At 46.0% G+C, this 23,531-nt stretch overlaps 1 protein-coding gene across 1 annotated transcript; it reads right to left on the bottom strand.

The window, feature by feature from the left end:
- Positions 1-1,417: 1,417 nt before the first annotated feature.
- On the bottom strand, positions 1,418-21,775 carry fignl2 (fidgetin like 2; the record flags this gene model as incomplete). Its single annotated transcript, XM_084187843.1, has 2 exons — positions 1,418-3,567; positions 21,751-21,775. 2 exons carry the CDS (start codon positions 21,773-21,775, stop codon positions 1,418-1,420), a joined length of 2,175 nt encoding a protein of 724 aa, XP_084043969.1.
- Between the last annotated feature and the right edge of the window lie 1,756 nt (positions 21,776-23,531).

Genomic DNA, 23,531 nt, shown 5'->3' with positions numbered 1-23,531 from the left:
TTGCCTTGCTGTGCTTGTCTGTGTTATAGGGCTGTATTAAAGCAGCGTTCTCAGGAAAAACTGCACTAAATGAGGAATGTGTGATAAACCACAGTTCAAATATATGTGGATGTTATGCTCATGGCTTTGAATGATAGTGTTGTATATTCAACCACAACCCAGTCTCATGACCTTTATGTTCCATTTCAACGCTTTTGTAAAAGTTGCATATTAACGTTTAATTTTTTTGTATGTACAGTACCATTCAGGATGTACACAATTGATGAGCTATTGTAGTGGTTTTGTCTCCAAAACAGCTATGAATGAGGTGATACTGTACTATAGGGGAAAGAGGGAATATTAATTCAAAGTGATCACTATAAGACCAGATCAAATGATGATGATGCTTTTTGTTTAATTATTTCAGCACAATGACAATAGTTTACAGTAATTGTCATGATTTTGGTGAGAAGCTAAAAGTTGTGTTTTAAGTTAATAACCCATAATGCTAAGAGACAATGAGGTATTGTTGATAATTTTTGGTAAAAAAAAAACGATATAGTTGTTCAAAAAGATTCTAAGCTGTTTTCACACACCAAATGACCAATGAAAACTAAAACTGGTAATAAATAGGGTCCTGAGAGTAGCAGTCAGTCGACAGCGGTATCTCTCAAACAATCCCTGGATCATGTTCATTAGGGAACAAATGTTTGAAAATGTTTTGCGACGAAAAACGAAAATTGGTGTTTCATATTGGACAAGTCCTGGTAGTCCTGCCCCATTTCAATCTGTTTTGCAACGGAAAGCAAAAAAATGTGTTTCTTATTGGACAAGTCCAGGTTGTTCCTAATGACCCTGATGATCCATCATCTTGGACTACATCACCTTGACAACACATTACTGATTTATGTCCTGGAACATGAAAAATCTGGATCTTTGGGTGGAATCCTAACTGACTAGAGATGCACGTTGCACTCAACTCGACTTTCGCGTGATTCATGCATTGATGTCAAGAAGATTTGAGAGACAAGTTATACACATGGATCTCAAGTTAGGATTTGAACCTTTGAGAAGTAATCTCCAATGCTGCAGTTATCCCACCACATAGGTTAAACTACTATTGTAATACACTGCCCCGTCCACAAAGGCCTCATCTATCTTTTTCTTTGGGAAAAATAAAGTATATTTATATTTAATAGCAAAAACAGCACACCATGGCATGCTAACCAGGTAAAACTAATTTAAATCTGCTTCTCAGCTCTCCCAAACCTTCAATCTTGACAATCAAACTATTTTGGCTGCATAATAATAAGTAATTACAAAAAAAAAAAAAAAAAAAAACATTCCCAAGACTTGTCATCATGTCAAAAGTGAAGACAGGGTTAAGATTCACAGTCCCCTACATTACATTACATACAGTGGCTGTCTCGCTTCCTTCTCAGTGGCTGTACACCTTGCTCCACTCCATACAAGTGTCCAGTTCTTTCGGGGTGTTGTGTGACTGCGGACGCACCTTGCAGAAGGCGTTCTCAAAGTCTTTGAGGGCTGGGGGCCCCGTAGCCTGTCCTGAAAGGCCGTGTAGGGGCCCCTGGGGGCCCGAGGAGGATGCTGATGATAGGGCCTGCTGACAGAGCTGCAGCAGCTCCCACACAGAGAAGCCCTCTGACCGCTGCAGTACAGCCCCCAGCTCCCTGTCACTGAGAGAACATCCCTGGGGTACTAGCGCCTGCAGCAGCACCCGTCTCCGCATCCCCGCGTCCGGCAGGCCCACGTGGTAGTGCTTGGCGAAGCTCCGATGCACCGCATCCTGGAGCAGGTCTGGCCTGCCAGTGGCACACACCACGATCACCAGCCCAGGGGCTCCCCCCGCCGACCCTAACCCCATCTGGGCCTTCTCCAGGGCGGATAGCAACACCTGCCTCAGCCCCTCCTCATCCTCCAGAGCCTCCACTTCACTGAGCAGCACAACAGAGGGCTGTCTCGCCCCTGCCACCTGCAGCGTGGCCCCCAGGATCCCCTCGGCATCCGCCTTGCCTTTAGAAGCTAACATGGCCCCGCTGAGCCTATAGAAGGAGGCCCCCAGCTGGGCAGCCATGGAGCGGGCCAGGGTGGTCTTCCCGCTACCCCGTGGGCCGAACAGCAGCACGGTGGCTGGGGGGAGGATGGCGGGGCTGGGCCTTAGACAGGGCCACAACAGCTCCTCCTCCAGGGCAGCCTTGACGTGGGTCAGCCCAGCCAGCTCCCCCCATAGAAGGGCCGGGCTGCAGTCCAGCACCTCCCCGTTGATTAGATCCAGAACCCTGGGGTCTGGGCTCTTCAGGCTGGCCGTCTCCCCTGGTCCAGACCCAGGCTGGCCCTGGCCGTGGAGGGAGGGGCATTTGTGGTTGTGGGCCTGGGAGGAGCGGTGCTGCTGATGTTGCTGCTGGGAGAAGCCCTGGTTCTCTGACCCTCCTCCTCCTCCTCCTCCATTCTTCCCAGTCATCCCTGCTGGCGGGCTGTTCTCCCCTGCTACAGTCACCCTATAGGGAGGGGACACCAGGGGCTGGGAGGAGGGTTTACTGGGCTTAAAAGCCAGGGAATCTGTGCTGCCTGTGGTGAATCTGTTGTTTCCTTTATCCCCCACGCTGTAGGGAGAGAGAGAGTCCCCTCCTCCTCCGGGCTTCATTGGGTCGTAGCCTGAATACTTCCTGTATCGAGAACCTTCCCCCTCCTCCTCTTCCAATGACATGTCAAATGCCTTCCTCTTCAACCCACCTCCGGACTCCTGGTAGCTGTAGCTACCCCCAACCACGGTGGGCCGGGAGGGGAGAGGAGTAGGGGCGGCCAGCCCGGAGGGTAAGTACCCTGCAGAAGGGTGGCTGTAAGCGGGGGCCAGGCTGGGCTGGTGGGGGTAGCTGCTTGGCGGGTAGTTGTAAACTTGGGTGGAAGGGGAGTAGCTGGGCACCAGGGTGGGAGTGGGCTGGAGGGGGTGGTGGAGGGAGGCGGGGGGAAGTGCTGAGCCAGGCAGGGGCCCGGGGCAGTACCCAGACGAGAGGTAGGTACCGTTGTAGCTGGGGGGGTTGTAGTCACCGGAGCGAGACCCAGAGCAGGAGCTGCTTCCACTATAACCAGAATCTGAGAGGTTACTGTTGACCCCTGATACACTGCTGGCCCCTGGGGGCCCTGCTGATGTGGCCCCGGCCTTGGGGCCCGACAGTCCATCCAGGGACACGGGGTAGGGCCCATCCGCGCTGTGGCTCAGGGGCCAGGGCTCCAGCTCAGTCTTGAGGCCGTTGAGGCCTCCGAAGGCCCCTGGCTCTGGGTAGGCCCTTACAGCGGGCCCCGGTGGAAGGTCGTAGGGCGAGTCTAGAACACCAGAGTACTTCTCTGCATAGCTCTTCAGCAGGTTGGAGGCGGTTAGGGCACCAATGTCGTCATTGGCCCAGGCGTAGCCGTGGGTGGATCCTCCTCTGCCGTGGGCGCGGCCAGCGGCGTACAGCTCGGACTTGTGGGCCGGCGAGGAGGTGGTGGAGGACACATCCAGGTGCTGCTCAGGCCACTGGCTGAGGGACTGGGCATGCTCCGGATTCCAGTGCATCTTATACAGGCCTGGAGGAGAGGAAACAGAGAGAGAGAGACACCAGGTTGTAAGGTTCTGTTTAGGACAGTGGTTCCAGTGCATCTTACACAAGCCTGGAGGAGACAGAGACAGAAACCAGGAAATATACGAGACAACATAGAACAACAAATGTGTTGAAACCAGTGGCGGTCGGTGCCGTTTAAGATGAGGGAGGACGATTTTCTTTTTTCATGAGCATGGCCTTATTTCTATTACAGCATATTGGATGACTGTCAATCATATTCCAATCACCCAGTTCAATGTAACAGCGATAGGTTTAGGCTACTACATGATACTCACATTTTCCCTATACCCATCATGAGGTTGCTACAACCTAGCCTATGAATGACAGTTTACAACATAGGTGCACACAGGCCGAGAGAAAAATTTGAGTTGACAGACAGTGACACATGGAAAGACAGTGACACATTCAATACTGCATGCACACTCTTGCCTGCATCTAGCTGATCTAGGGTGTAAAATTAGTCCAGCTGTTGCAAACAAGAGTTTGTATTGGACAAATTCAGGTATGTTCATCCCCATTTCGTTCCGTTTGCTTCTGTTTAAGAACCGTTTTTCAACAGAATCGGCGGAATGAATACACCCCTGATCACGCGTAAACACAGTTCACTTTCATAGCAGCCACAATGTATTCCTTCTCGCATCTATGCGCTCTCCTCCGCTTACCTTTTCCCTTTGCTTGTGGACTTCAATGCACAACACATCAGCAGTATGTGACCAGGCGAAAAATATAATACTAAGCCAAACCATATCACAACCGCTACACACAGCCTACATCATTGTCACCATATTAGCTAAAGTAACGTCATAGTCAACATAGCTAATAGAACTAACACGTTAGTAAATCCGCTACAATCATGCAGTAATGTTACAGTGTAGCACAATAAATTAGTAAAACAAAAAGCTTACCTTGACTTGGAAGAGTTCCAGTGTTTTTAAACTTTCCATTGAACATGCCATACAAATAAAGGCATTTTAATTAATTATATGAAGAGTGCCTTGGTCCTCCTTTCTTTTTACTGACCAATTTACCCCTTTTACAAAAGAGCACCTTCTGTCTACTAAAATCTACTATTGTGTACCTTAGCAGCGCTTCCCTACCTTCTTCTGTTCCAGTGTTGTGTTGAATAGTCATAGCCTAACATAGCATCCCTCTGTTTGAGCAGGGTGTTTGAGTAAGCTAAACTAGATAGCTGCATTTGCTAGCTAAGTAACTGAAACTGAAAGTGACAAAAATGAAGAAATCTCTCTCTCTCTCTCTCTAACTCTCTCTTGCTTCTCCTTCATTTTGGAAGAAATGTATTTGTTCAAAACTGTTCAACTATTGTCTTTCTCTCTCTTTGAGTCAACTACTCACCACATTTTATGCACTGCAGTGCTAGCTAGCTGTGGCTTATGCTTTCAGTACTAGATTCATTATCTGTGTAAGTCTATGGAAGGGGGTGAGAACCATGAGCCTCCTAGGTTTTGTACTGAAGTCAATGTACCCAGAGGAGGACGGAAGCTAGCTGTCCTCCGGCTACACCATGGTGCTACCCTACAGAGTGCTGTTGAGGCTACTGTAGACATTCATTGCAAAACAATGTGTTTTAATCAAGCATTTGGTGACATGTGAGTATATTTAGTATAGTTTTGTCAAAAAATTATAACTTTCTATGGTCCACCCCTTCCTCCTCTGAGGAGCCTCCACTGATTGAAATGCTATAGAAGCCTATTCTCTTCTACTCACAGATATTATGATAGGAAACTGTCCTGCAACCTCGCTTGTCTTTTAACATTGTAAGTCTAAAAGGACAGGTCTGAGGTTTTATTGTTAAAGAGGCGATGATGGTCTGAGGCCTTTCATCACTCCTTTTATCAAGCCTCTCTTTTTCCTCAGCCTCTTTTCCTCTTTGCTACTACTGTGTCCACAGTGACACATGGCCAGAACACCTCTTATCAGAGAGGCTGTTTGTGGGAATGACTTTCTCCTGTTTCTCCTGCTGGTAGTGGATTGTGTTTTAGTGTTACCCTCATGCATGGCAACAGAAGGAGCTCGTATTACCCAGAGAAGGGGGGGGGGGGAGAAAGGGGAAAGGGATGGAGAGAGAGAGAGAGAGAGAGAGAGAGAGAGAGAGAGAGAGAGAGAGAGAGAGAGAGAGAGAGAGAGAGAGAGAGAGAGAGAGAGAGAGAGAGAGAGAGAGAGAGAGAGAGAGAGAGAGAGAGAGAGAGAGAGAGAGAGAGAGAGAGAGAGAGAGAGATGGAGAGAGAGTGTGGTACAAGAAAGGTAAGGGGCCAGGAGGAATTGGATGGAGCTGTTTCCCAGGCTGTGTTAGTAGGTTGATGGTGATAGTAGTGATAAGGTTATACTACTACTCCCTGCACCATCAGCACTCCCAGATGACCTATTGTTATCTCCCTGCTGCATGGTGTCACCCCACCCCCTGCCCCCTCCCACTCCTTCACCCCAAACCAACCCCCTTGCGCACACCATCGCTCCAAAACAGACCCCTGGCCGGCTGGACAGAGAAAGGGGGGGGGGGGGGGGGGGGGGGAGGGAGGAGTTGAATGCTGGACAGTGGTGTGGAGAGAGGGGGAAGAGGGATGGAGGGAAGGAGAGAATGGACACTGGACAGTGTTGTGGAGAGAGGAGAAAGGAGGAGGGGTTGGGTGGGTTTGGAATCACAGAATAGTGTGCTATTCATCTGCAGCCTCCCATGGAACATTGGGAGAGTGGAATGCCTGGTCCTGTCTGTTACTCTGTACTTTGGCTGACTCTAGCTGGCGCTGTTCCTCTATATGTGTGTTTCTGTGTGTGTGTTCGTTCGTGCGCGTGTAGCACAATGCAGGGAGTCTCTGATTGATCATGCCTGTTCTATACACTGAGAGGACATACGGACAGAAGACCATCAAAAAAGGGAGAGGGGGAGCATATGGAAGAATGCAAAGGGAAAAAACAACTGATGTTAGTAGAATCAGCCGTTTCATAAATACTGACACAGGCTACTTCTTGCTGAGGCATTAGCTTGACATTCCAGGAATAGTTTGGCATTATTGAACTGTCACGATTTGGCCTGGGGAGTGGAGGACTAGAACTATAGCCAGGCAGAACAGGCAGAACAGGCAGAGGAGAGGAGGAGTGGAGGACTAGAACAGGCAGAGGAGAGGAGGAGAGGAGGACTAGAACTATAGCCAGGCAGAACAGGCAGAGGAGAGGAGGAGTGGAGGACTTGAACTATAGCCAGGCAGAACAGGCAGAACAGGCAGAGGAGATGAGGAGTGGAGGACTAGAACTATAGCCAGGCAGAACAGGCAGAACAGGCAGAGGCGTGGAGGACTATAACTATAGCCAGGCAGAACAGGCAGAACAGGCAGAGGCGTGGAGGACTATAACTATAGCCAGGCAGAACAGGCAGAGGAGTGGAGGACTATAACTATAGCCAGGCAGAACAGGCAGAACAGGAAGAGGAGAGGAGGACTATAACTATAGCCAGGCAGAACAGGCAGAACAGGCAGAGGAGAGGAGGACTAGAACTATAGCCAGGCAGAACAGGCAGAGGAGAGGAGGACTATAACTATAGCCAGGTAGAACAGGCAGAGGAGAGGAGGAGAGGAGGACTAGAACTATAGCCTGGCAGAACAGGCAGAGGAGAGGAGGAGAGGAGGACTAGAACTATAGCCAGGCAGAACAGGCAGAGGAGAGGAGGAGAGGAGGACTAGAACTATAGCCAGGCAGAACAGGCAGAGGAGAGGAGGAGAGGAGGAGAGGAGGACTATAACTATAGCCAGGCAGAACAGGCAGAGGAGAGGAGGAGAGGAGGAGAGGAGGACTAGAACTATAGCCAGGCAGAACAGGCAGAGGAGAGGAGGAGAGGAGGAGAGGAGGACTAGAACTATAGCCAGGCAGAACAGGCAGAGGAGAGGAGGACTAGAACTATAGCCAGGCAGAACAGGCAGAGGAGAGGAGGACTAGAACTATAGCCAGGCAGAACAGGCAGAGGAGAGGAGGACTAGAACTATAGCCAGGCAGAACAGGCAGAACAGGCAGAGGAGAGGAGGACTAGAACTATAGCCAGGCAGAACAGGCAGAGGAGAGGAGGACTAGAAATATAGCCATGCAGAACAGGCAGAGGAGAGGAGGACTAGAACTATAGCCAGGCAGAACAGGCAGAGGAGAGGAGGAGAGGAGGAGTGGAGGACTAGAACTATAGCCAGGCAGAACAGGCAGAGGAGAGGAGGAGAGGAGGACTAGAACTATAGCCAGGCAGAACAGGCAGAGGAGAGGAGGAGAGGAGGACTAGAACTATAGCCAGGCAGAACAGGCAGAGGAGAGGAGGAGAGGAGGACTAGAACTATAGCCAGGCAGAACAGGCAGAGGAGAGGAGGAGAGGAGGACTATAACTATAGCCAGGCAGAACAGGCAGAGGAGAGGAGGACTATAACTATAGCCAGGCAGAACAGGCAGAGGAGAGGAGGAGAGGAGGACTAGAACTATAGCCAGGCAGAACAGGCAGAGGAGAGGAGGACTAGAACTATAGCCAGGCAGAACAGGCAGAGGAGTGGAGGACTAGAACTATAGACAGGCAGAACAGGCAGAACAGGCAGAGGAGTGGAGGAGAGGAGGAGAGGAGGAGTAAAGTAAAGGAATAAAGAACAAGAAGCTGTCATTATTACTAGCCTGGCCTCTTCTAGTTTCCGCCCCAGATGGCACCCTCCCCATTCCCTTTCTAGCGCAGTACTTTTGGGCCCATAAGAGTAGTGCACTATATAGGCTGCCATTTGGGATGCAGTCATAGTCTCCCTTCAGCAATAGAGAGAAGCCTAGCTGCTTGATGATCCATGAGTCATTCCTCTGTCTGACCATTTAAATCAAACCGCTAATTCTCTCTGTGCTGCTTTCCTCAACTACTGAACTTTGGCCTCTTTCTCCCTCTCTCTTCCCCCCCTGGAAACCTCAAACCTCCCTCCAGCTTCTCCATGTGTTTTCTTCAGATTACAGCCTGCCTATTAATTCAGTCCCATCAGATCAGAGCAGCAGAGCAGATGGTTGTTGGATTATGAAGTCCTTCATATTCAAATCCACTGACTGCCTTAAGTTCCCAACGTCCACACCAGTTAATGTAATCAGTCCCCTAAGCTTGCCACACACTGCGGTCCTTCCAGAAACATTAACAACCTCTACTAGGACACACTGGTCTTTTTAGGAAACATGCGTCAGACATTTGGACATTCTCCTCTCCACACCCAGCCAGCTGACCACATATTTCTGTGGTTTGACATAGAAGTCATTGTCCAGCAGGTTGGAGAGAGAGACAGAGAGAAAGAGAGAGAGAAAACAAAGAGAAAGAGAGAGAAAGAGAGAGAGAGCGTTGCTACAGAGAGACTTAGCTCCATGTCCTGCAGGCCAGTCCGTGCCCATCTGCAGCAGCAGGCAGTTTGTGAGCAGCGTAAGGCCCAATAATGGAGCCAGTGTGTGACAGAGACAGATGGAAGCCCAGGGGATCTCATAAAACCTGCAGCGGACAGAGGCAGGAAGGGGGAGGGAGGGACTGGACAGCAGGCGTGAGGACCCAAAGAGGACGGAGGAGGGCGAACAGTAGGACATTAGGATGTTAGAGGACTCATTGAGGTATCCAGGGGGGGCTAACTGCTGGCCACTCCATCATCGGAGCAGTATGCCAAGAGCTATACAGACGGACCCTGTTCCAGGGAAACCTGGAACATATGGTACAGGTTGGGTGAAATTATTCTGAAAATCTGACTCACTAGCGCAGTTTATTTCTCAAATTAGAAAAAAACTCTTTCCCTCTTTTCTTAATGATGCGATCACTGGCGTAACCCAGTTTCTCTGGACCCCCCAATATGGTCGGAGTCCCCCCACAATTCAAATAAATAAATAAATAAATAATCTAATGCATCAGCCAGACAGCCACTCACAAAATAGAGACTACCGCTCGCTGTCCATGGTGCTGAAATTGTGACATGTCTATGCGGCTGCCTATCGATGATAGGCTTTCTGTGGTGCCAGGGCATGTAGCCTATAGCTTTGCTTTAGCTAATGGATAAATGTTTATTGGTAGGCCTATTTAGTCGAAATGTTCTCATGTTAAGCCTAACATTTCACAAAGCTATACACGGTGTCGCAAGGCTGCCATTAATGTAATTACTTCTTCAGTAATTAAAGTAGGAAATTCTAACTTTTGATACAAAAGCATACTAATCAGCAACCAACTGATTTTTACAAAAAGATACAACTGTCCTGTATAGTCCTACCTGAACCTGCATGACCTGAGCCGTCCTTGCGCTCTCTCCCAGCTTGGATAGAAAGTTGTTGTGTGTAAAACCAGTCTATTAATGCCAAATAAAACAGTCAGTCCACCCTCAAAACACTAGCTTACTATGGATTGTTTCATTACGAAGGGTAGCCTACAATCTACAGCAGTGGTCACCGACCTGTCGATCGCGATCTCCAAGGCATTTGTAGTCGATCACCGAACATTTCTGTAAAAAAACTACAACGATAAAGCCTTGCGTTCCTATTTATTTGGGTCGTTTCACGCAGTTGGTGGTACAGTAGGTGCACTTGATTCAGCAGCCCTAGCCCTGGGAAGGCATGTGTCTGAAGGTAGAACTCTGCATACCCGGCAGGCTCAGAGGGTAAATCATGTGCACCTATAGGCCTATCGCTGGCCAATCAGATAGCTCAGATCACACGTGTCTGCACAGTTTCCTCAGGCCATAGGCTGTCAAAATAAGCATTGAGCGCACAGCAAAGTTGATACTATGAGATTTCAAAACTTTTAAAACCATGACTAGAGATAGACTCAATCATTAGAGAGCAAAGAGAGCTGCTGTTTTTATACGTAAGTTCATGTTTAAGTTGTTATTCAACACTGTCAACACTGTTCAACACTTGTATAAGCCATAAAATGGGCATTCTCCTTACTTCCACTCACTCTACAACCAGCACTGCAGCTGCAATGAATGAGTATAGCAAAGTGTTTCGATAAGCTTGCATTGTTATTATTAGCGGCTTGTGTCTTTTTTTAATAGGAGTAACAGCAAGAATTGGTGCATGAGGCAGAAACAATGCAGTGCGACTTGAGTTTCGCCATCAGCTGGAATAGAGCCCTGCACAGGCATGCCCGCAACGTTCAGACCCTACCCAGTCCTGATTGCTTCTGCCAAATTTAAGGCCCTGCCTGAAACACGAAATCTGAAATAATTTCCTCCATTAGTAAATCCATTAGCTGCTCCTCTCTGTCACTTGATCACTCCCTATGCGCAGCTCGCTCTGCATGCACACTGCTCATGGAGGCTCTGAGTTTGTGTATCCATAGTCATGGCTCTGCTTAGGCTGCTCTGCTAGAGATATTAGAGAAAAGAGGAGATAGGAATCCCATTGGGCAATCAATGGAGGAACCCATAACGCCCCACCCAGCAGAATGTTGAACAATCGCGTTCACGCTGTCATGATGCGTCACGCGGTTGCTAAGCTAATCGTCATGCAGTCCCTTCTCAAAGACAGATTATGAGTCGAGAAACGTGCCTATTTTCCTCGAAAGTACATAATGTCACGATTCCAAAGCTATACAATATTACAGATAGCAAATTAATTATCTGACGTCTCAGAAAATATTTGTAAGGTTGTACTTCTTGTTGATGAAATTCATGCCTAATGTTGGGTTTTTGAGCTAGCGCCCAATTGACTCCCATTCACTCCTTGAAGGAGAGCTCTACTTGTCCCAGAATCGCCCAGAATGCACCGCGCGGACTATTACGTGACATGGTCAACGTACACAATGGCCGTTAATACGATTCCAACTGAGTTTCCCATCTCCTCAAAAGTATCTCTGGCTCTCTCTGCTCAAGGAATGAAGAGACATAAGAGAGCAGATAGCTACTTTTCGTCACTCTAAACTAATTTTTTTGAAAGAATCTCTCCTGTCATATATTTGATGAGGTTGAAGCACATCCGACACCATGTTATGATCTTAGCCAGATATGATTGTACTGCGCAGCAGGGCACGAGCAAATGGTTCAGCTTCAAAATGTTAGTGATCAATTTAGTGATACCCGAGCCCTACCCGTACCCTAGTTATTGATGAAAAAACAGGCCTTACCCGGCCCTAACCCAATGTACAATGTCGGGGCCCGTCGGGCATGGGTCGGGTAGCAGAGCTCCCGTTTTCTCAGCGGAGGGATGGTGAGCTGGTTGAGAGGCAACCTCACCGCTGCTCTCCCTCCCTCCCCGCAGACTGACTGACAATCAGATGCAGGCCATCAGTCCAATAAAATAAAAAAAGCAAATTATTATGCTCACTCAGCTGTGCCTCACAAGTAATACAACAGATGATATATTACCAGTGTGATCATATACCTACAATTTTAAAATATAATTTAAAAATGGTCTGAGAAGAACATTGGCAGGGCAGCATTCAAGCATAGCCAATTTGCAATGATAATGTATTGGGCCTTAAGCCTACTGCACAAACCTCATTGCTACAGTACTGTTTTGAATAGGTTAATGTTGCATAGGCTTATGTTTTTTTATTCATGTTTTAAAAATGATCTGAGAGGTAGATCTCGGCTTGATTTTGGACTCAGAAAGTGATCTTGACTCAGAAAAGGTTGGTGACCACTGATCTACAGTATAGATATATACTCTATTTAGTTGCTACTTAGCTGCTATTGATACACTTTTTGTAAAAATTATACATCAAATAGCCTAACAATAAGGAAACAAGTTGTCTTCATGAGGCATGAAGATAAATTTAGCCACTATTTATTGTTGAACTCAGCAGGTTTTGTCTGGCTAATAACCTACACAAATGGGCTGCAATCAAAGTAAATTAAATTCAATCCAACTTGAGAGACTCCCCTGGTCCACCTTGCTGCTTCTCTCTCTGTCTGTCTTTTTCTCTTTCTTTCTCTTTCTTTTTCTATGTAAAGGCTACAGTAAGCGACTGCATCACCTTGCATTTTTGTGTGCAAATGTTTTCACCATGGCCTGTAGGTCCAGGTGAAGAGTATTTACAACCCAGACAGTCTTTCCTGAGACATTGTGCGTTATACACTGAGTGTACAAAACATTAAGAACATCTTCTTAATAATGAGTTGCAATTAAGGAGAATGTGAGAGGCTCAATTAAAGATGTTGCAGAACTGGTGTATTTGAAGCACCACTCCCTTCTGCCCAGTTTGCCTGATGTTGCTATGGCAATCAAGCTGTTTTTAACCATCCCTATAACTGTCGCTTCTGCGGAGAGATCGTTTTCTAAACTAAAACGAATAAAGAACTACCTAAGAACGAAGCATTAGGCTCTCGGTCTGATATGCGCTTTTGAACAACTGAGTAAGCCACACTCATTACAGTGGCGCCGTTGTAGCCAGTGGAGGGGATGTGTTCTCAAAAGCTTACTTCAACACTTGATAATAATTCACTATGTACAGCATAGAGTTCACACGTAGTGCACATAGCGGTGTTGTTCATCCACAGTGGAAAACTATGGCAGTGTTGCTCTCTAGTTGCTCTTTAATATCCTGTAATTATATCTAGTTATGTGGGATTGTGGTTTATAGAGCAGCATCTCTATGGGGAATGTAGTACTGTGGTACTTCAGGCACAGAGACCTCTCAGTCAACTGTTCATAATCACACAGGATTATGTGTAAAAACCCACATTTAGAAAGGTTATAGGCAGTAATAACATATTATGAAACAGAGAGATTCTCTTAGTTTCAGTTGTTTTGGAAGCTTACTGAATGAAAAGATCTGCTTTACTCTGTGAATGGGAGAGTATTTAAAGACTTCGTATTTCCAACTCTGTGCTCTGTTCAACTCTCCCGAACTGCACATCAAATATGCATTGATTGTCAACTTGTAAAGAGAATATAACATTGTATTTGCGCTTTTGCCTTTGTTTACGTGTGTGAATATGCATGCGTGTCCTCTCAGCCCCTGAGAGAAAGCGAGAGAGTGACAGATGTTCCCTACTGACCGTCCTAGTCCCACTGTCTCCGAGTCTCTTCAGTCATTGTGAGAGCTGCTCGTCCACCAAACATCCTCTCTGGCCGCTCGGCCATGCAGTCCAGCTTGTGTATGTGCCGTCCATTATCGGACCATTCCGTTGGCTCTGAGACAAAGCCTAGAGGATCCTATTGTCAGCTGGCTGCCTGAGGCCTAATTATGGAAATCGTATGAATCTATGCAGCAGCAGCTAGTCCTCTGACAGCCTTTGTCCCTACCGGGGATTTATTGAGGGACCTGTGTGTGTTTGCTGCTGCATCCTTTTGTAGAGGAGAGGAGAGCTTGATGGTGGCAGACCGCTCTTTAATAGGACTTTGCATAGGCCACTGAGGAGGAGAGGGTTTTAACTCAAGTGCTTAGGAGCAGTGCTAGGGTAGTTAGGTAGCTTTGAGCCGTTCAGTGGTATTCCTCACTTTGCTATGGCATTTGAGAAGAGGAGAGGAGGATGGTTTTAACTTAAGAGCTGAGGAGCAGTGTTTGCTAGACATTTGGTGTTGGCTTCGAATCGTTCACTCACTTGTATTCCTCAGTTTCCTATGGCACAATTGCTTTTCAGGTTGACTGAGTGAAACTGGGAGATTTAGAGCCGTTAGGGTGGACTAGAGCTGAACTGTCAGTCAGTGTGTTGTGGTTTTCTCTGAGGCAGAGGTTGAAATGTGAGCCTGGCAGACAGCCTAGTACTGGATGGGCCAAGGCCCCGGTGCTGTTTCACTGCTCCCCTGGGGGTCTCCCCCCTTCTCCTCCCCTCTCCTCCTCTTCTCCCCCCTCTCCTCCCCCTCTTCTCCACCTCCGCCAATCATCTCCCCTGGCCGCACTGTTGTTTTTCTGCCCTGAGGAACAAAACTGACATGGATGCAACAAGCCTTCTGGGACGGAGTACCTATTAAAGCAGACAGATAGATGAGAGAGGATGGAGAGGGGAGGGGAGATATTCTCCCTCTCTGGATCAATCCAATCAGCCTGTATTCAGGGAGAGACAGCCACACAGTCCACCTCCACCCCCACCTAACCCAGCAAAACATGTAAACCAGCTACATACTCCACCCCTCCACCCAGGGCCGGAGAAACAAGACCCAACATAAAACGTCAGCAGCATCTATAAAAGCCATTCATTGCTGCTCGTAATAAAATGTTTGCAGACTGCATGAAGCCTCTCTCCCTACAAACTCAGTTGTGGGTTGAAGTACTGTTTATTAAATGGACAGCATCTTTCTTTGATGTACTAGCTACTTCCTCAGTACTCCAGGAGTGGAATTGATTCCTAAACATGTGCTTGTGTATGTTCTCACAAACGATGTACTCATGTGTATTCATGTTTACCTAACAATCTCAAAGTGTTATATTGGCTGTCTGAACATGATTACTCTCCTTGACAACCCTAAGCCTCAAAACACACAAACATGGTTGATAGATCACTTCTCAGACCTGAATTGAAAAGACACAGTGCATGTGTGCAGTAATAAAGCAGATTCTAGGTTAACTAAGTGCCTCCACCTTCTATCATTGACCTCAAACTGCCACTGTCTGTCTGTCTGTCTGTCTGTCTGTCTTTCTGTCTGTCAAGCAGAAGACACAGACATTCCCTGAAAGAATTCACAGCTCAAACAGGTTTCGAGACGATCTGAATTATCCTAAAAGGTTTCAGTGCTATAGCCTGTCCCCCACAGCCCCAAACAGAAAACTGCAGAGGGATAAGAGTTCAGACCAGTTCATTCAGATTGTAACACACGGTGGAAGTATGTGTGGAATTAAATTTGGACAATCTGTTTCAGAAACAGTCATGTTAAAAACCTTTGAAGCCCGGTGCTCTGAGCTCAAACTGAGTGCTGGAGATATAAATCACTTGGACAGAGATGAGATGAGATAAGAGAAACAAACACCATTGTAAATACAACTCATATTTATGTTTATTTATTTTCCGTTTTTTACTTTAACTATTTGCACATTGTTACAACACTGTATATAGACATAATGACATTTGAAATGTCTTTATTCTTTTGGAACTTTTGTGAGTGTAATGTTTACTGTTAATTTTTGATTGTTTATTTCACTTTTATTTATTATCTATTTCACTTGCTTTGGCAATGTAAACATGCCAATAAAGCCCCATGAATTGAAATTGAGAGAGAGAGAGAGAGAGAGAAAGAAAGAGAGAGAGAGAGAGAGAGAGAGAGAGAGAGAGAGAGAGAGAGAGAGAGAGAGAGAGCGAGAGAGCGAGAGAGAGAGAGCGAGAGAGCGAGAGAGCGAGAGAGAGAGAGGCTGTATTTGCACTGATAAATCACCAACGTGCGTCTCTCTACTGGAATGTTAAACAATGTTCCTCTCATTAACACCGTTCTGGTTCACCTGTATTATAAAATACTTATACTAATTCACATACAAGGAACAACAAAACAAGGAAGTAAACAAGAAAATAACAATCGAGCTCTCTGAGAATTGAGAATCTGACTGAATTTATAGGGGTGGTTTCCTGGAAAAAGTCTAGTCCTAGACAAATTTTTTTGATGGAGATTCAGTAAATTGCTTCTTAATCCAGGAAACCACCCTATGAATGTGTTTATCAGACGTATCCCTCAGTACTATTGGTACCTTTCTCTCCTCCCTCTCCTGTGTTTGATTTGTGACGCTAATATCCAACATGCTTATCTGGTTGAGGTGGTTCTTCTCCTGCATACTGGGGCTCTGCCATAAAAACACCAATCTATCAACCAAACCACAACCATGGTTCTCCATAAAAACACCAATCTACCAACCAAACCACAACCATGTTTCACCGGACGGCAGTGTCACAAAGAGAATCAGTCGGACCTCATAAAATCACTGATCTACAAATAACTTTACATCCCAGTTAACCACTCTCTTGCTCCTCTGTAGTTTGTCAGACAGTAACAGAAAACCTTGAACCTATTGGTAAGACTCTCTCTCTCTCTCTCTCTCTCTCTCTCTCTCTCTCTCTCACACCATGGATAACAGCTCTGGGATTTGTTAGCACACACACACAACACAAAAAACATAAATGCTCACAATAAAATATTGTTGTGTAACTGCACAAATGTTAATACAACATTGTTACCAGTGTTATTACAATGTTACTACACAGTTATTGGAGCAACTCAATGATGTTGTGGTGTGTTTTACGATACGTATGCTTTGGCTAACTGTATAATGATGAAGGTAGATGTGTTATTTCTCAAGTAAGGTAATTTACTAATTAGCCACCATGGTGTGAACTGTGAAAGACGGTGAGTCTCATTGTTCAGGTTGAATTCTGCTGCCTCAGAACCCTTGTGTGGATGTGAGTGTGTGTGCCTCTTAATTGGGCACTTAAAGGTAGCGAAGGTCTCCATAATGAGCTGGTGAACCCAGGGAGAGAGAGGCCTGGTTGTGCTGAGCTGGGCCTAGGGACCCCAACCCCCTACCCCATCTCTGGACATACACACACTTGTATGCATGCAAGAACAAAATATAAACATATTTGCACGTAAGCACTCATTTAAGACTGCACACACACACACACTGCTGCCATCCAGGACCTCTATACCAGGCGGTGTCAGAGGAAGGCCCTAAAAATGGTCAAAGACTCCAGCCACCCTAGTCATAGACTGTTCTCTCTGCTACCGCACGGCAAGCGATACCGGAGTGCCAAGTCTAGGTCCAAAAGGATTCTTAACAGCTTCTACCCCCAAGCCATAAGACTCCTGAACAGCTAATCAAATGGCTACCCGGACTATTTGCATTGTAACCCCCACCCCCTATTTTACGCTGCTGCTACTCTCTGTTTATTATCTATGCATAGTCACTTTAACTCTACCTACATGTACATATTACCTCAATTACCTCAACTAACCGGTGCCCCCGCACATTGACTCTGTACCGGTACCCCCTGTATATTCCAATTTGTAAGTCGCTCTGGATAAGAGCGTCTGCTAAATGACGTAAATGTAAATGTATATAGCCTCGCTACTGTTATTTTACTGCTGCTCTTATTTTTTACTTATCTATTTTTTACTTAACACTAATTTTTCTTAAAACTGCATTGTTGATGAAGGGCTTGTAAGTAAGCATTTCACGGTAAGGTCTACACCTGTTGTATTCGGCGCATGTGACAAATACAATTTGATTTGATTTGCACTGGGGGCTAATTAGAGCCCATTCACACCCCTCACTAATGATCCTAGCCTCTCATTCACACAGAAACTTCAGCAGGCGCTGTGTTTATTCAAGGGGTCTCCTGGGGCCCTTCACTGCACCATCCAATACACTACTCTCTATGCTACTCCAACCCGGACAGAACAGATATATGCTGGAGACAATCTGGTCCCCTCACTACACTAGATGCCAGTAGAAACTTGTGCTTTTCCTGTGCTTTCCATTTTCAAAATGTGCCTTCCTTTCAAACGTATAATGTTGTTTGGACCAGTTTGACACACTCGCTTTATAGAGTGACTGACCTGGGGAGCAATGAGTAAGAGGGGTGCTAGGCAGATACATGTGGGAGCCATGCTCCAACCTGGTCCTTCGAGGGGGGGGGGGGGGGGGGGGGGCTTCATGACTCAAGCCAGCCCAGCTTTCATGGGTCAAGTTGTTCTTAGAGAGGGAGAGAAAATGAGAGCGAGAGAGTGAGAGAGAGGGAGAGAGAGAGAATGAGAGCGGGAGAGAGAGAACAAAATGAGAACATGAGAGAGGAAAGAGAGAGAGTGGGGTCACAGAAAGGAGAGCTATAAAATCTGCCGGATCTGAGTAGCTGCTCTAATCTACTCCGAGTCAGGCCAGGCAGGCATATGTGTGTCGGTGGGTTGAAAAGAAAAGGTATCCCTTCACCAACAGCAGTGGGGGCTCACAGCAACAAGAGTTAGGGCACTCCTGGGTTGCCGGCCTGGGACTGATTTAGGAGCCTGTTTGAAGTGCAGATTACAGATTCTTTGCACCAAATCCCTCCAGGAGTATCCATGGCCCCTGGAATCTCTCTCAGGTTTCCTTCAGGTCCGGCCCTAGCTGCCATGCCCAGCTTGGGGTCTCCTGGACAGGGGAGAGAGAGCCAGGGGTTAGGGACCACAGCCGGACGGACACACGGAGACGATGTGAGGGAAAAGAGAGGGTGAATAAAATATCTATTCTCAATCAGGAAAGATTGCATTTGTGCAGTGTGTGTGTGTGTGTGTGTGTGTGTGTGCGCATGCATGTGTGTTTATATAGATCTAAGAAATCTCTCTATGGGCACAAAGAGTAGCACAGGGTGTGTGTGTGACTGTGTGTGTGTGTGTGTGTGTGTGTATGCTAAACAGAGTAGGCTGAAATGCCAGTGCTAGGAGTCAGAAGTAACGTTAGAAAGTAGGAATGTTCCGTCTTCTCCACCAAGAAAATTCCGACATACAGGCGAGATTGTTCACATGTACGCCACATACATTAAGCCTCCTCTTCATATCTGTGTCCTGAAGAATCATGAAGAAACGGTCAATAAAATAATAGAGAGAGAGAGAGAGAGAGAGAGAGAGAGAGAGAGAGAGAGAGAGAGAGAGAGAGAGAGGGAGGGAGGGAGGGAGGGAGGGAGGGAGGGAGGGAGGGAGGGAGGGAGGGAGGGAGGGAGAGAGAGAAAGAGAGAGGGAGGGAGAGAGAGGGAGGGAGGGAGGGAGGGAGGGAGGGAAACCAGGCACAACCACAGCACAACAGAGCTTCTCTTCTAATAAATGACCTAAAGCTCTACAGTCACACTACAAGAAAACCTGTATTGTGTGTGTAGAGGCAGAGCCAGCCGAGACCATTTAAGACAAATACCAATATTTGGTGTGTTGAATGAGTCCAGTAAAAGAAAGCAGTGTTCCATAGTCAAAAGGAATTCGAAGGCATTCTAAATACTCCACCAGTAGTTTGTGACATTCTTGGATCTACATGTTCTGATGCTTGATCCTAGGCCCCACACTCTTCTCAATTTACATCAACAACATAGCTCAGGCAGTAGGAAGCTCTCTCATCCATTTATACTCAGCTGGTCCCTCCCAGGATTTTGTGTTAAATGCTCTACAACAAAGCATTCTTAGTGTCCAACAAGCTTTCTCTGCCCTTAACCTTGTTCGAACACCTCCAAAACAAAGGTGATATGGTTTGGTAAGAAGAATGCCCCTCTGATTACTACCTCTGAGGGTTTAGAGCTTGAGGTAGTCATCTCATACAAGTACTTGGGAGTATGGCTAGATGGTACACTGTCCTTCTCTCAGCACATATCCAAGCTGCAGGCTAAGTTAAATCCAGACTTCCTCTATCTTAATCGCTCCTCTTTCACCCCAGCTGCCAAACAAACCCTGATTCTGATGACCATTACGGAGACGTAATTTATAGATCGGCAGGTAAGGGTGCGCTCGAGAGGCTAGATGTTCCTTACCATTCGGCCATCAGATCTTCCACCAATTTTCCTTATAGGACACATCACTGCACTCTATACCCCTCTGTAGACTGGTCATCTCTGTATACCTAGCGCAAGACCCACTGGTTGATGCTTATTTATAAAACCCTCTTAGGCCTCACTCCCCTCTATCTTAGATTTGATTTGATTTGATACCCACTGCAACCCTCATCCTCCACATACAACACCCATTCTGCCAGTCACATTCTGTTAAATAGCTAGTAGACAAGAAAATTAGAAGAAAGAACAAGAAACTGGGAATTTCACAACAAATACTTGAGTTTCTCTAATTGCAAAGTTTGTCCAGGTTAAATTCCTATCACCACACTCCCACAAACACCACAATAAATACTACCGCTCCTCAACATACTCCAGAGCGCTATAAAAATGATTTATTTCAAGCTATTAGAAAGTAATACTTTTTAAATTGGCCATTTTGTTCGATTTCGACCTCTTTTCTTGTGACTGTCATGCCAATAAAGCTCCTTTGGGTTGAGTTAAAGAGCAGGGAGAAAAGGAGCTCTTCAGATGCAGAGAGAAGCAGCAGCCCCATGCTGGCAGCCAAACAATGCTGTTGTGGAGAGACAGAGAGACAGGGAGGCAGAGAGGCGGAAGAGTAGAGAGGGAGAGAGAGAGAGAGAGGGAGGGAGAGTGGTAGAGAGGAGAAGAGGCAGAGAGGAAGAGAGAGAGAGAGACAGACTATTTGCACATCATTATAACACTGCACATGGCCATAATATGACATTTGAAATGTCTCTATTCCTTTGAAACTTTTGTTAATGTTTACTGTTCATTTTTATAGTTTATTTCACTATTGTTGATCTATTTCACTTGTTTTGGCAATGTAAACACATGTTTTCCATGCCAATCAAGCCATTTGAATTGAATTGGATTGAGAGGCAGAGATGTAAAGGGGGAGGGAAACAGAGAGTGAGAGAGTGAGAGAGCAGAGGCAGAGAGAGAGAGAGAGAGCGAGAGTGAGAGCGAGAGAGAGAGAGAGAGAGAAACAGAGAGGTAGAGAGGGAGAGAGAGAGAGATTAAGGAAAGCTTTGACTATGTATATACTCAGTGAGCATAGCTTTGCTATTGAGAGAGGCTGCCGTAGGAAGACAGGCTATGTGCCCATTGCCCACAAAATGATGTGGAAACTGAGCTGCACTTTCCTAACCTCCTGCCAAATGGACACGTCAGTCATCAGGTCAGTGTTAAAGGAAGAGAGAGGGAGGGGAAGAGATAGAGGGAGAGGGGGAGGCAGCAGTGACCACTGTGGTAGCCTAAACTCTGAACCAGAGGAGGACTGACTGAGGTTTGTGAAATTAGGTTTGTGAAATGACAGAACCACAGGCTTTCTGCTGCTAAAGCCATCACCACTTCAACCTCTTCTCTCTCTTCCTCTTTCCTTTCCTTATTTTCCTCCTTGTGATGGAACGTTAAGACAGGGCCAATGTCCGACCGTGGCCAGGAAAGTAACACTGAGTGCATTCAGAGTGCACTAGAAGGTACAGGCAGTTGCTGGAGCCAACACACTCAAACCCTTTAATACCTAGCTACAGTAATAGTACAGTGGATTCCTCTTCTGTTTACAATTACTGTACAGAGAGTACACTACACCTAGATTTTCCAAGAACACCTGAGAATTCAAAGTCTAGTCTGCTCAGGTGGGAATGTCGTGTACTTACTATTGACATGTATCACAAAAAGCAGTGTATGTACTACAATATAGGGGATAAGTGTAGGGTACTTACTATAGGGGACAATAGGACTCAGCATTCTGCGGAGCTGGTCTCAGTTAGGAGGAGAGTGGGTCTGTGAGAGAATAGCAGGTCGAGGTTAGCGTCTGTCCGTCTGTAGTCCATCACTGTGGTTTGCTGCTGTTACTGACACTACTACAACCAGCCCTGGAGAAGGAGAGGAGAGACAGTTACAGACCAGTTACAGCTGCACAATGTCTCTGGACCAACATGCACACGCACGCACAAATGTACGCAAGCAAGCACGAGACCAATACAAATCTAAAACACACAACATAAGTTGAAAAATTCCTTCTCAAGCAAAAAAAAAAATTGCAGCCTACAAGTCTAAGAAAAACACACGCACGTGCGCACTCACACACGCTGTCTCCCAAATTGAGGCACACACACACACACACACACACACACACACACACACACACACACACACACACACACACACACACAAGGTATTCATTAGACGGAGACAGGCAGGAAGGGAAACAGAACATTAAGCTGATTGTGAGGCTGTGGCCAGAGCTTTAAAGAGGGCTTTCTTAATCTGACTGCCTCACAAAAAGACCCAGAATACCACGCCTCTCTGTGCATTAGCGGAGAACAGTTGAGGCTGAGATGCATACAAATGCTCTGTTGCTCTGTGCATTAGCTAGGGCTGTAAAGACTGCATTCTAATGAGCCTAAACATATTCATGACAGTAGAATTAGTCAATATTATGAGGAGAAACAATGTTTCCTACAACAACATTTGACCCACAGCACGTGTTCGATTTTAACTGACTTATTTTACAGATTTTAGATCTACTTCTGATACAAAATGAAAGACACCTCACAATGCTGTTTTGTTCTAAGAGTACTCATAAATACAATCCCCCAAATGTATAAAACACATACAGATTTCGACGAAATACATTTACATTTGTAGCTTTTTTAATTTTTGAAGGTTGGAGATAATAAATGTCAAGCATTTCTAGGGAAATAATGTACCCAGAAGAATTGTATTTTAATCCTATAATTCCTGTCTTTATTGTTCTAATAGGACTTTAGCTTCTCTAACAACCGCAGGACAATATCAGGTCACAAAGAATTAAACAGATATTACAGTGCCTTCAGAAAGTATTCACACCCCTTTACTTTATCCACATTTTGTTGTGATACAGCCTGCATTAAACATGTATTACATTTAGATTATGTGTCACAGATCTACACACAATAACCCCATAATGTCAAAGCGGAACTTTGTTTGTAATGTCTTGGGGAAATTAATAAAAAATGGAAAACTGAAATGTCTTGAGTCAATAACTATTCAACCCCATTGTTATGGCAAGCCTAAATAAATTCAGGAGTAAAATGTGCTTAACAAATCACATAAGTTGCATAGACTCATTCTGTGTTCAATAATAGTGGTTAACATGATTTTTGAATGCCTACCAGATCTCTGTAGCCCACACATACAATTATCTGTAAGGTCCCTCAATCGTGTAGTGAATTTCAAGCACAGATTCAATCACAAAGACCAATGCCTCGCAAAGAAGGACACCGATTGGTAGATGTATAAAAATTAAAAAAGCAGACACTGAATATCCCTTTGAGCATGGTGAAGTTATTAATTAGGCTTTGGATGGTCTATCAATACACCCAGTCACTACAAAGATACAGGCATCCTTCCTAACTCAGTTGCCGGAGAGGAAGGAAACTGCTCAGAGATTTCACCTTGAGGCTATTTGTGATTTTAAAACAGTTACAGAGTTGAATGGTTGTGACCTAAAACACAAGGC

The sequence above is a fragment of the Coregonus lavaretus genome, assembly GCF_964263955.1.
Source record: "Coregonus lavaretus genome assembly, chromosome: 22".
Taxonomy (NCBI): Eukaryota; Metazoa; Chordata; class Actinopteri; order Salmoniformes; family Salmonidae; genus Coregonus; species Coregonus lavaretus.
The sequence above is the reverse complement of the archived record's forward strand: the minus strand, read 5'-3'. Positions and strand labels throughout refer to the sequence as shown.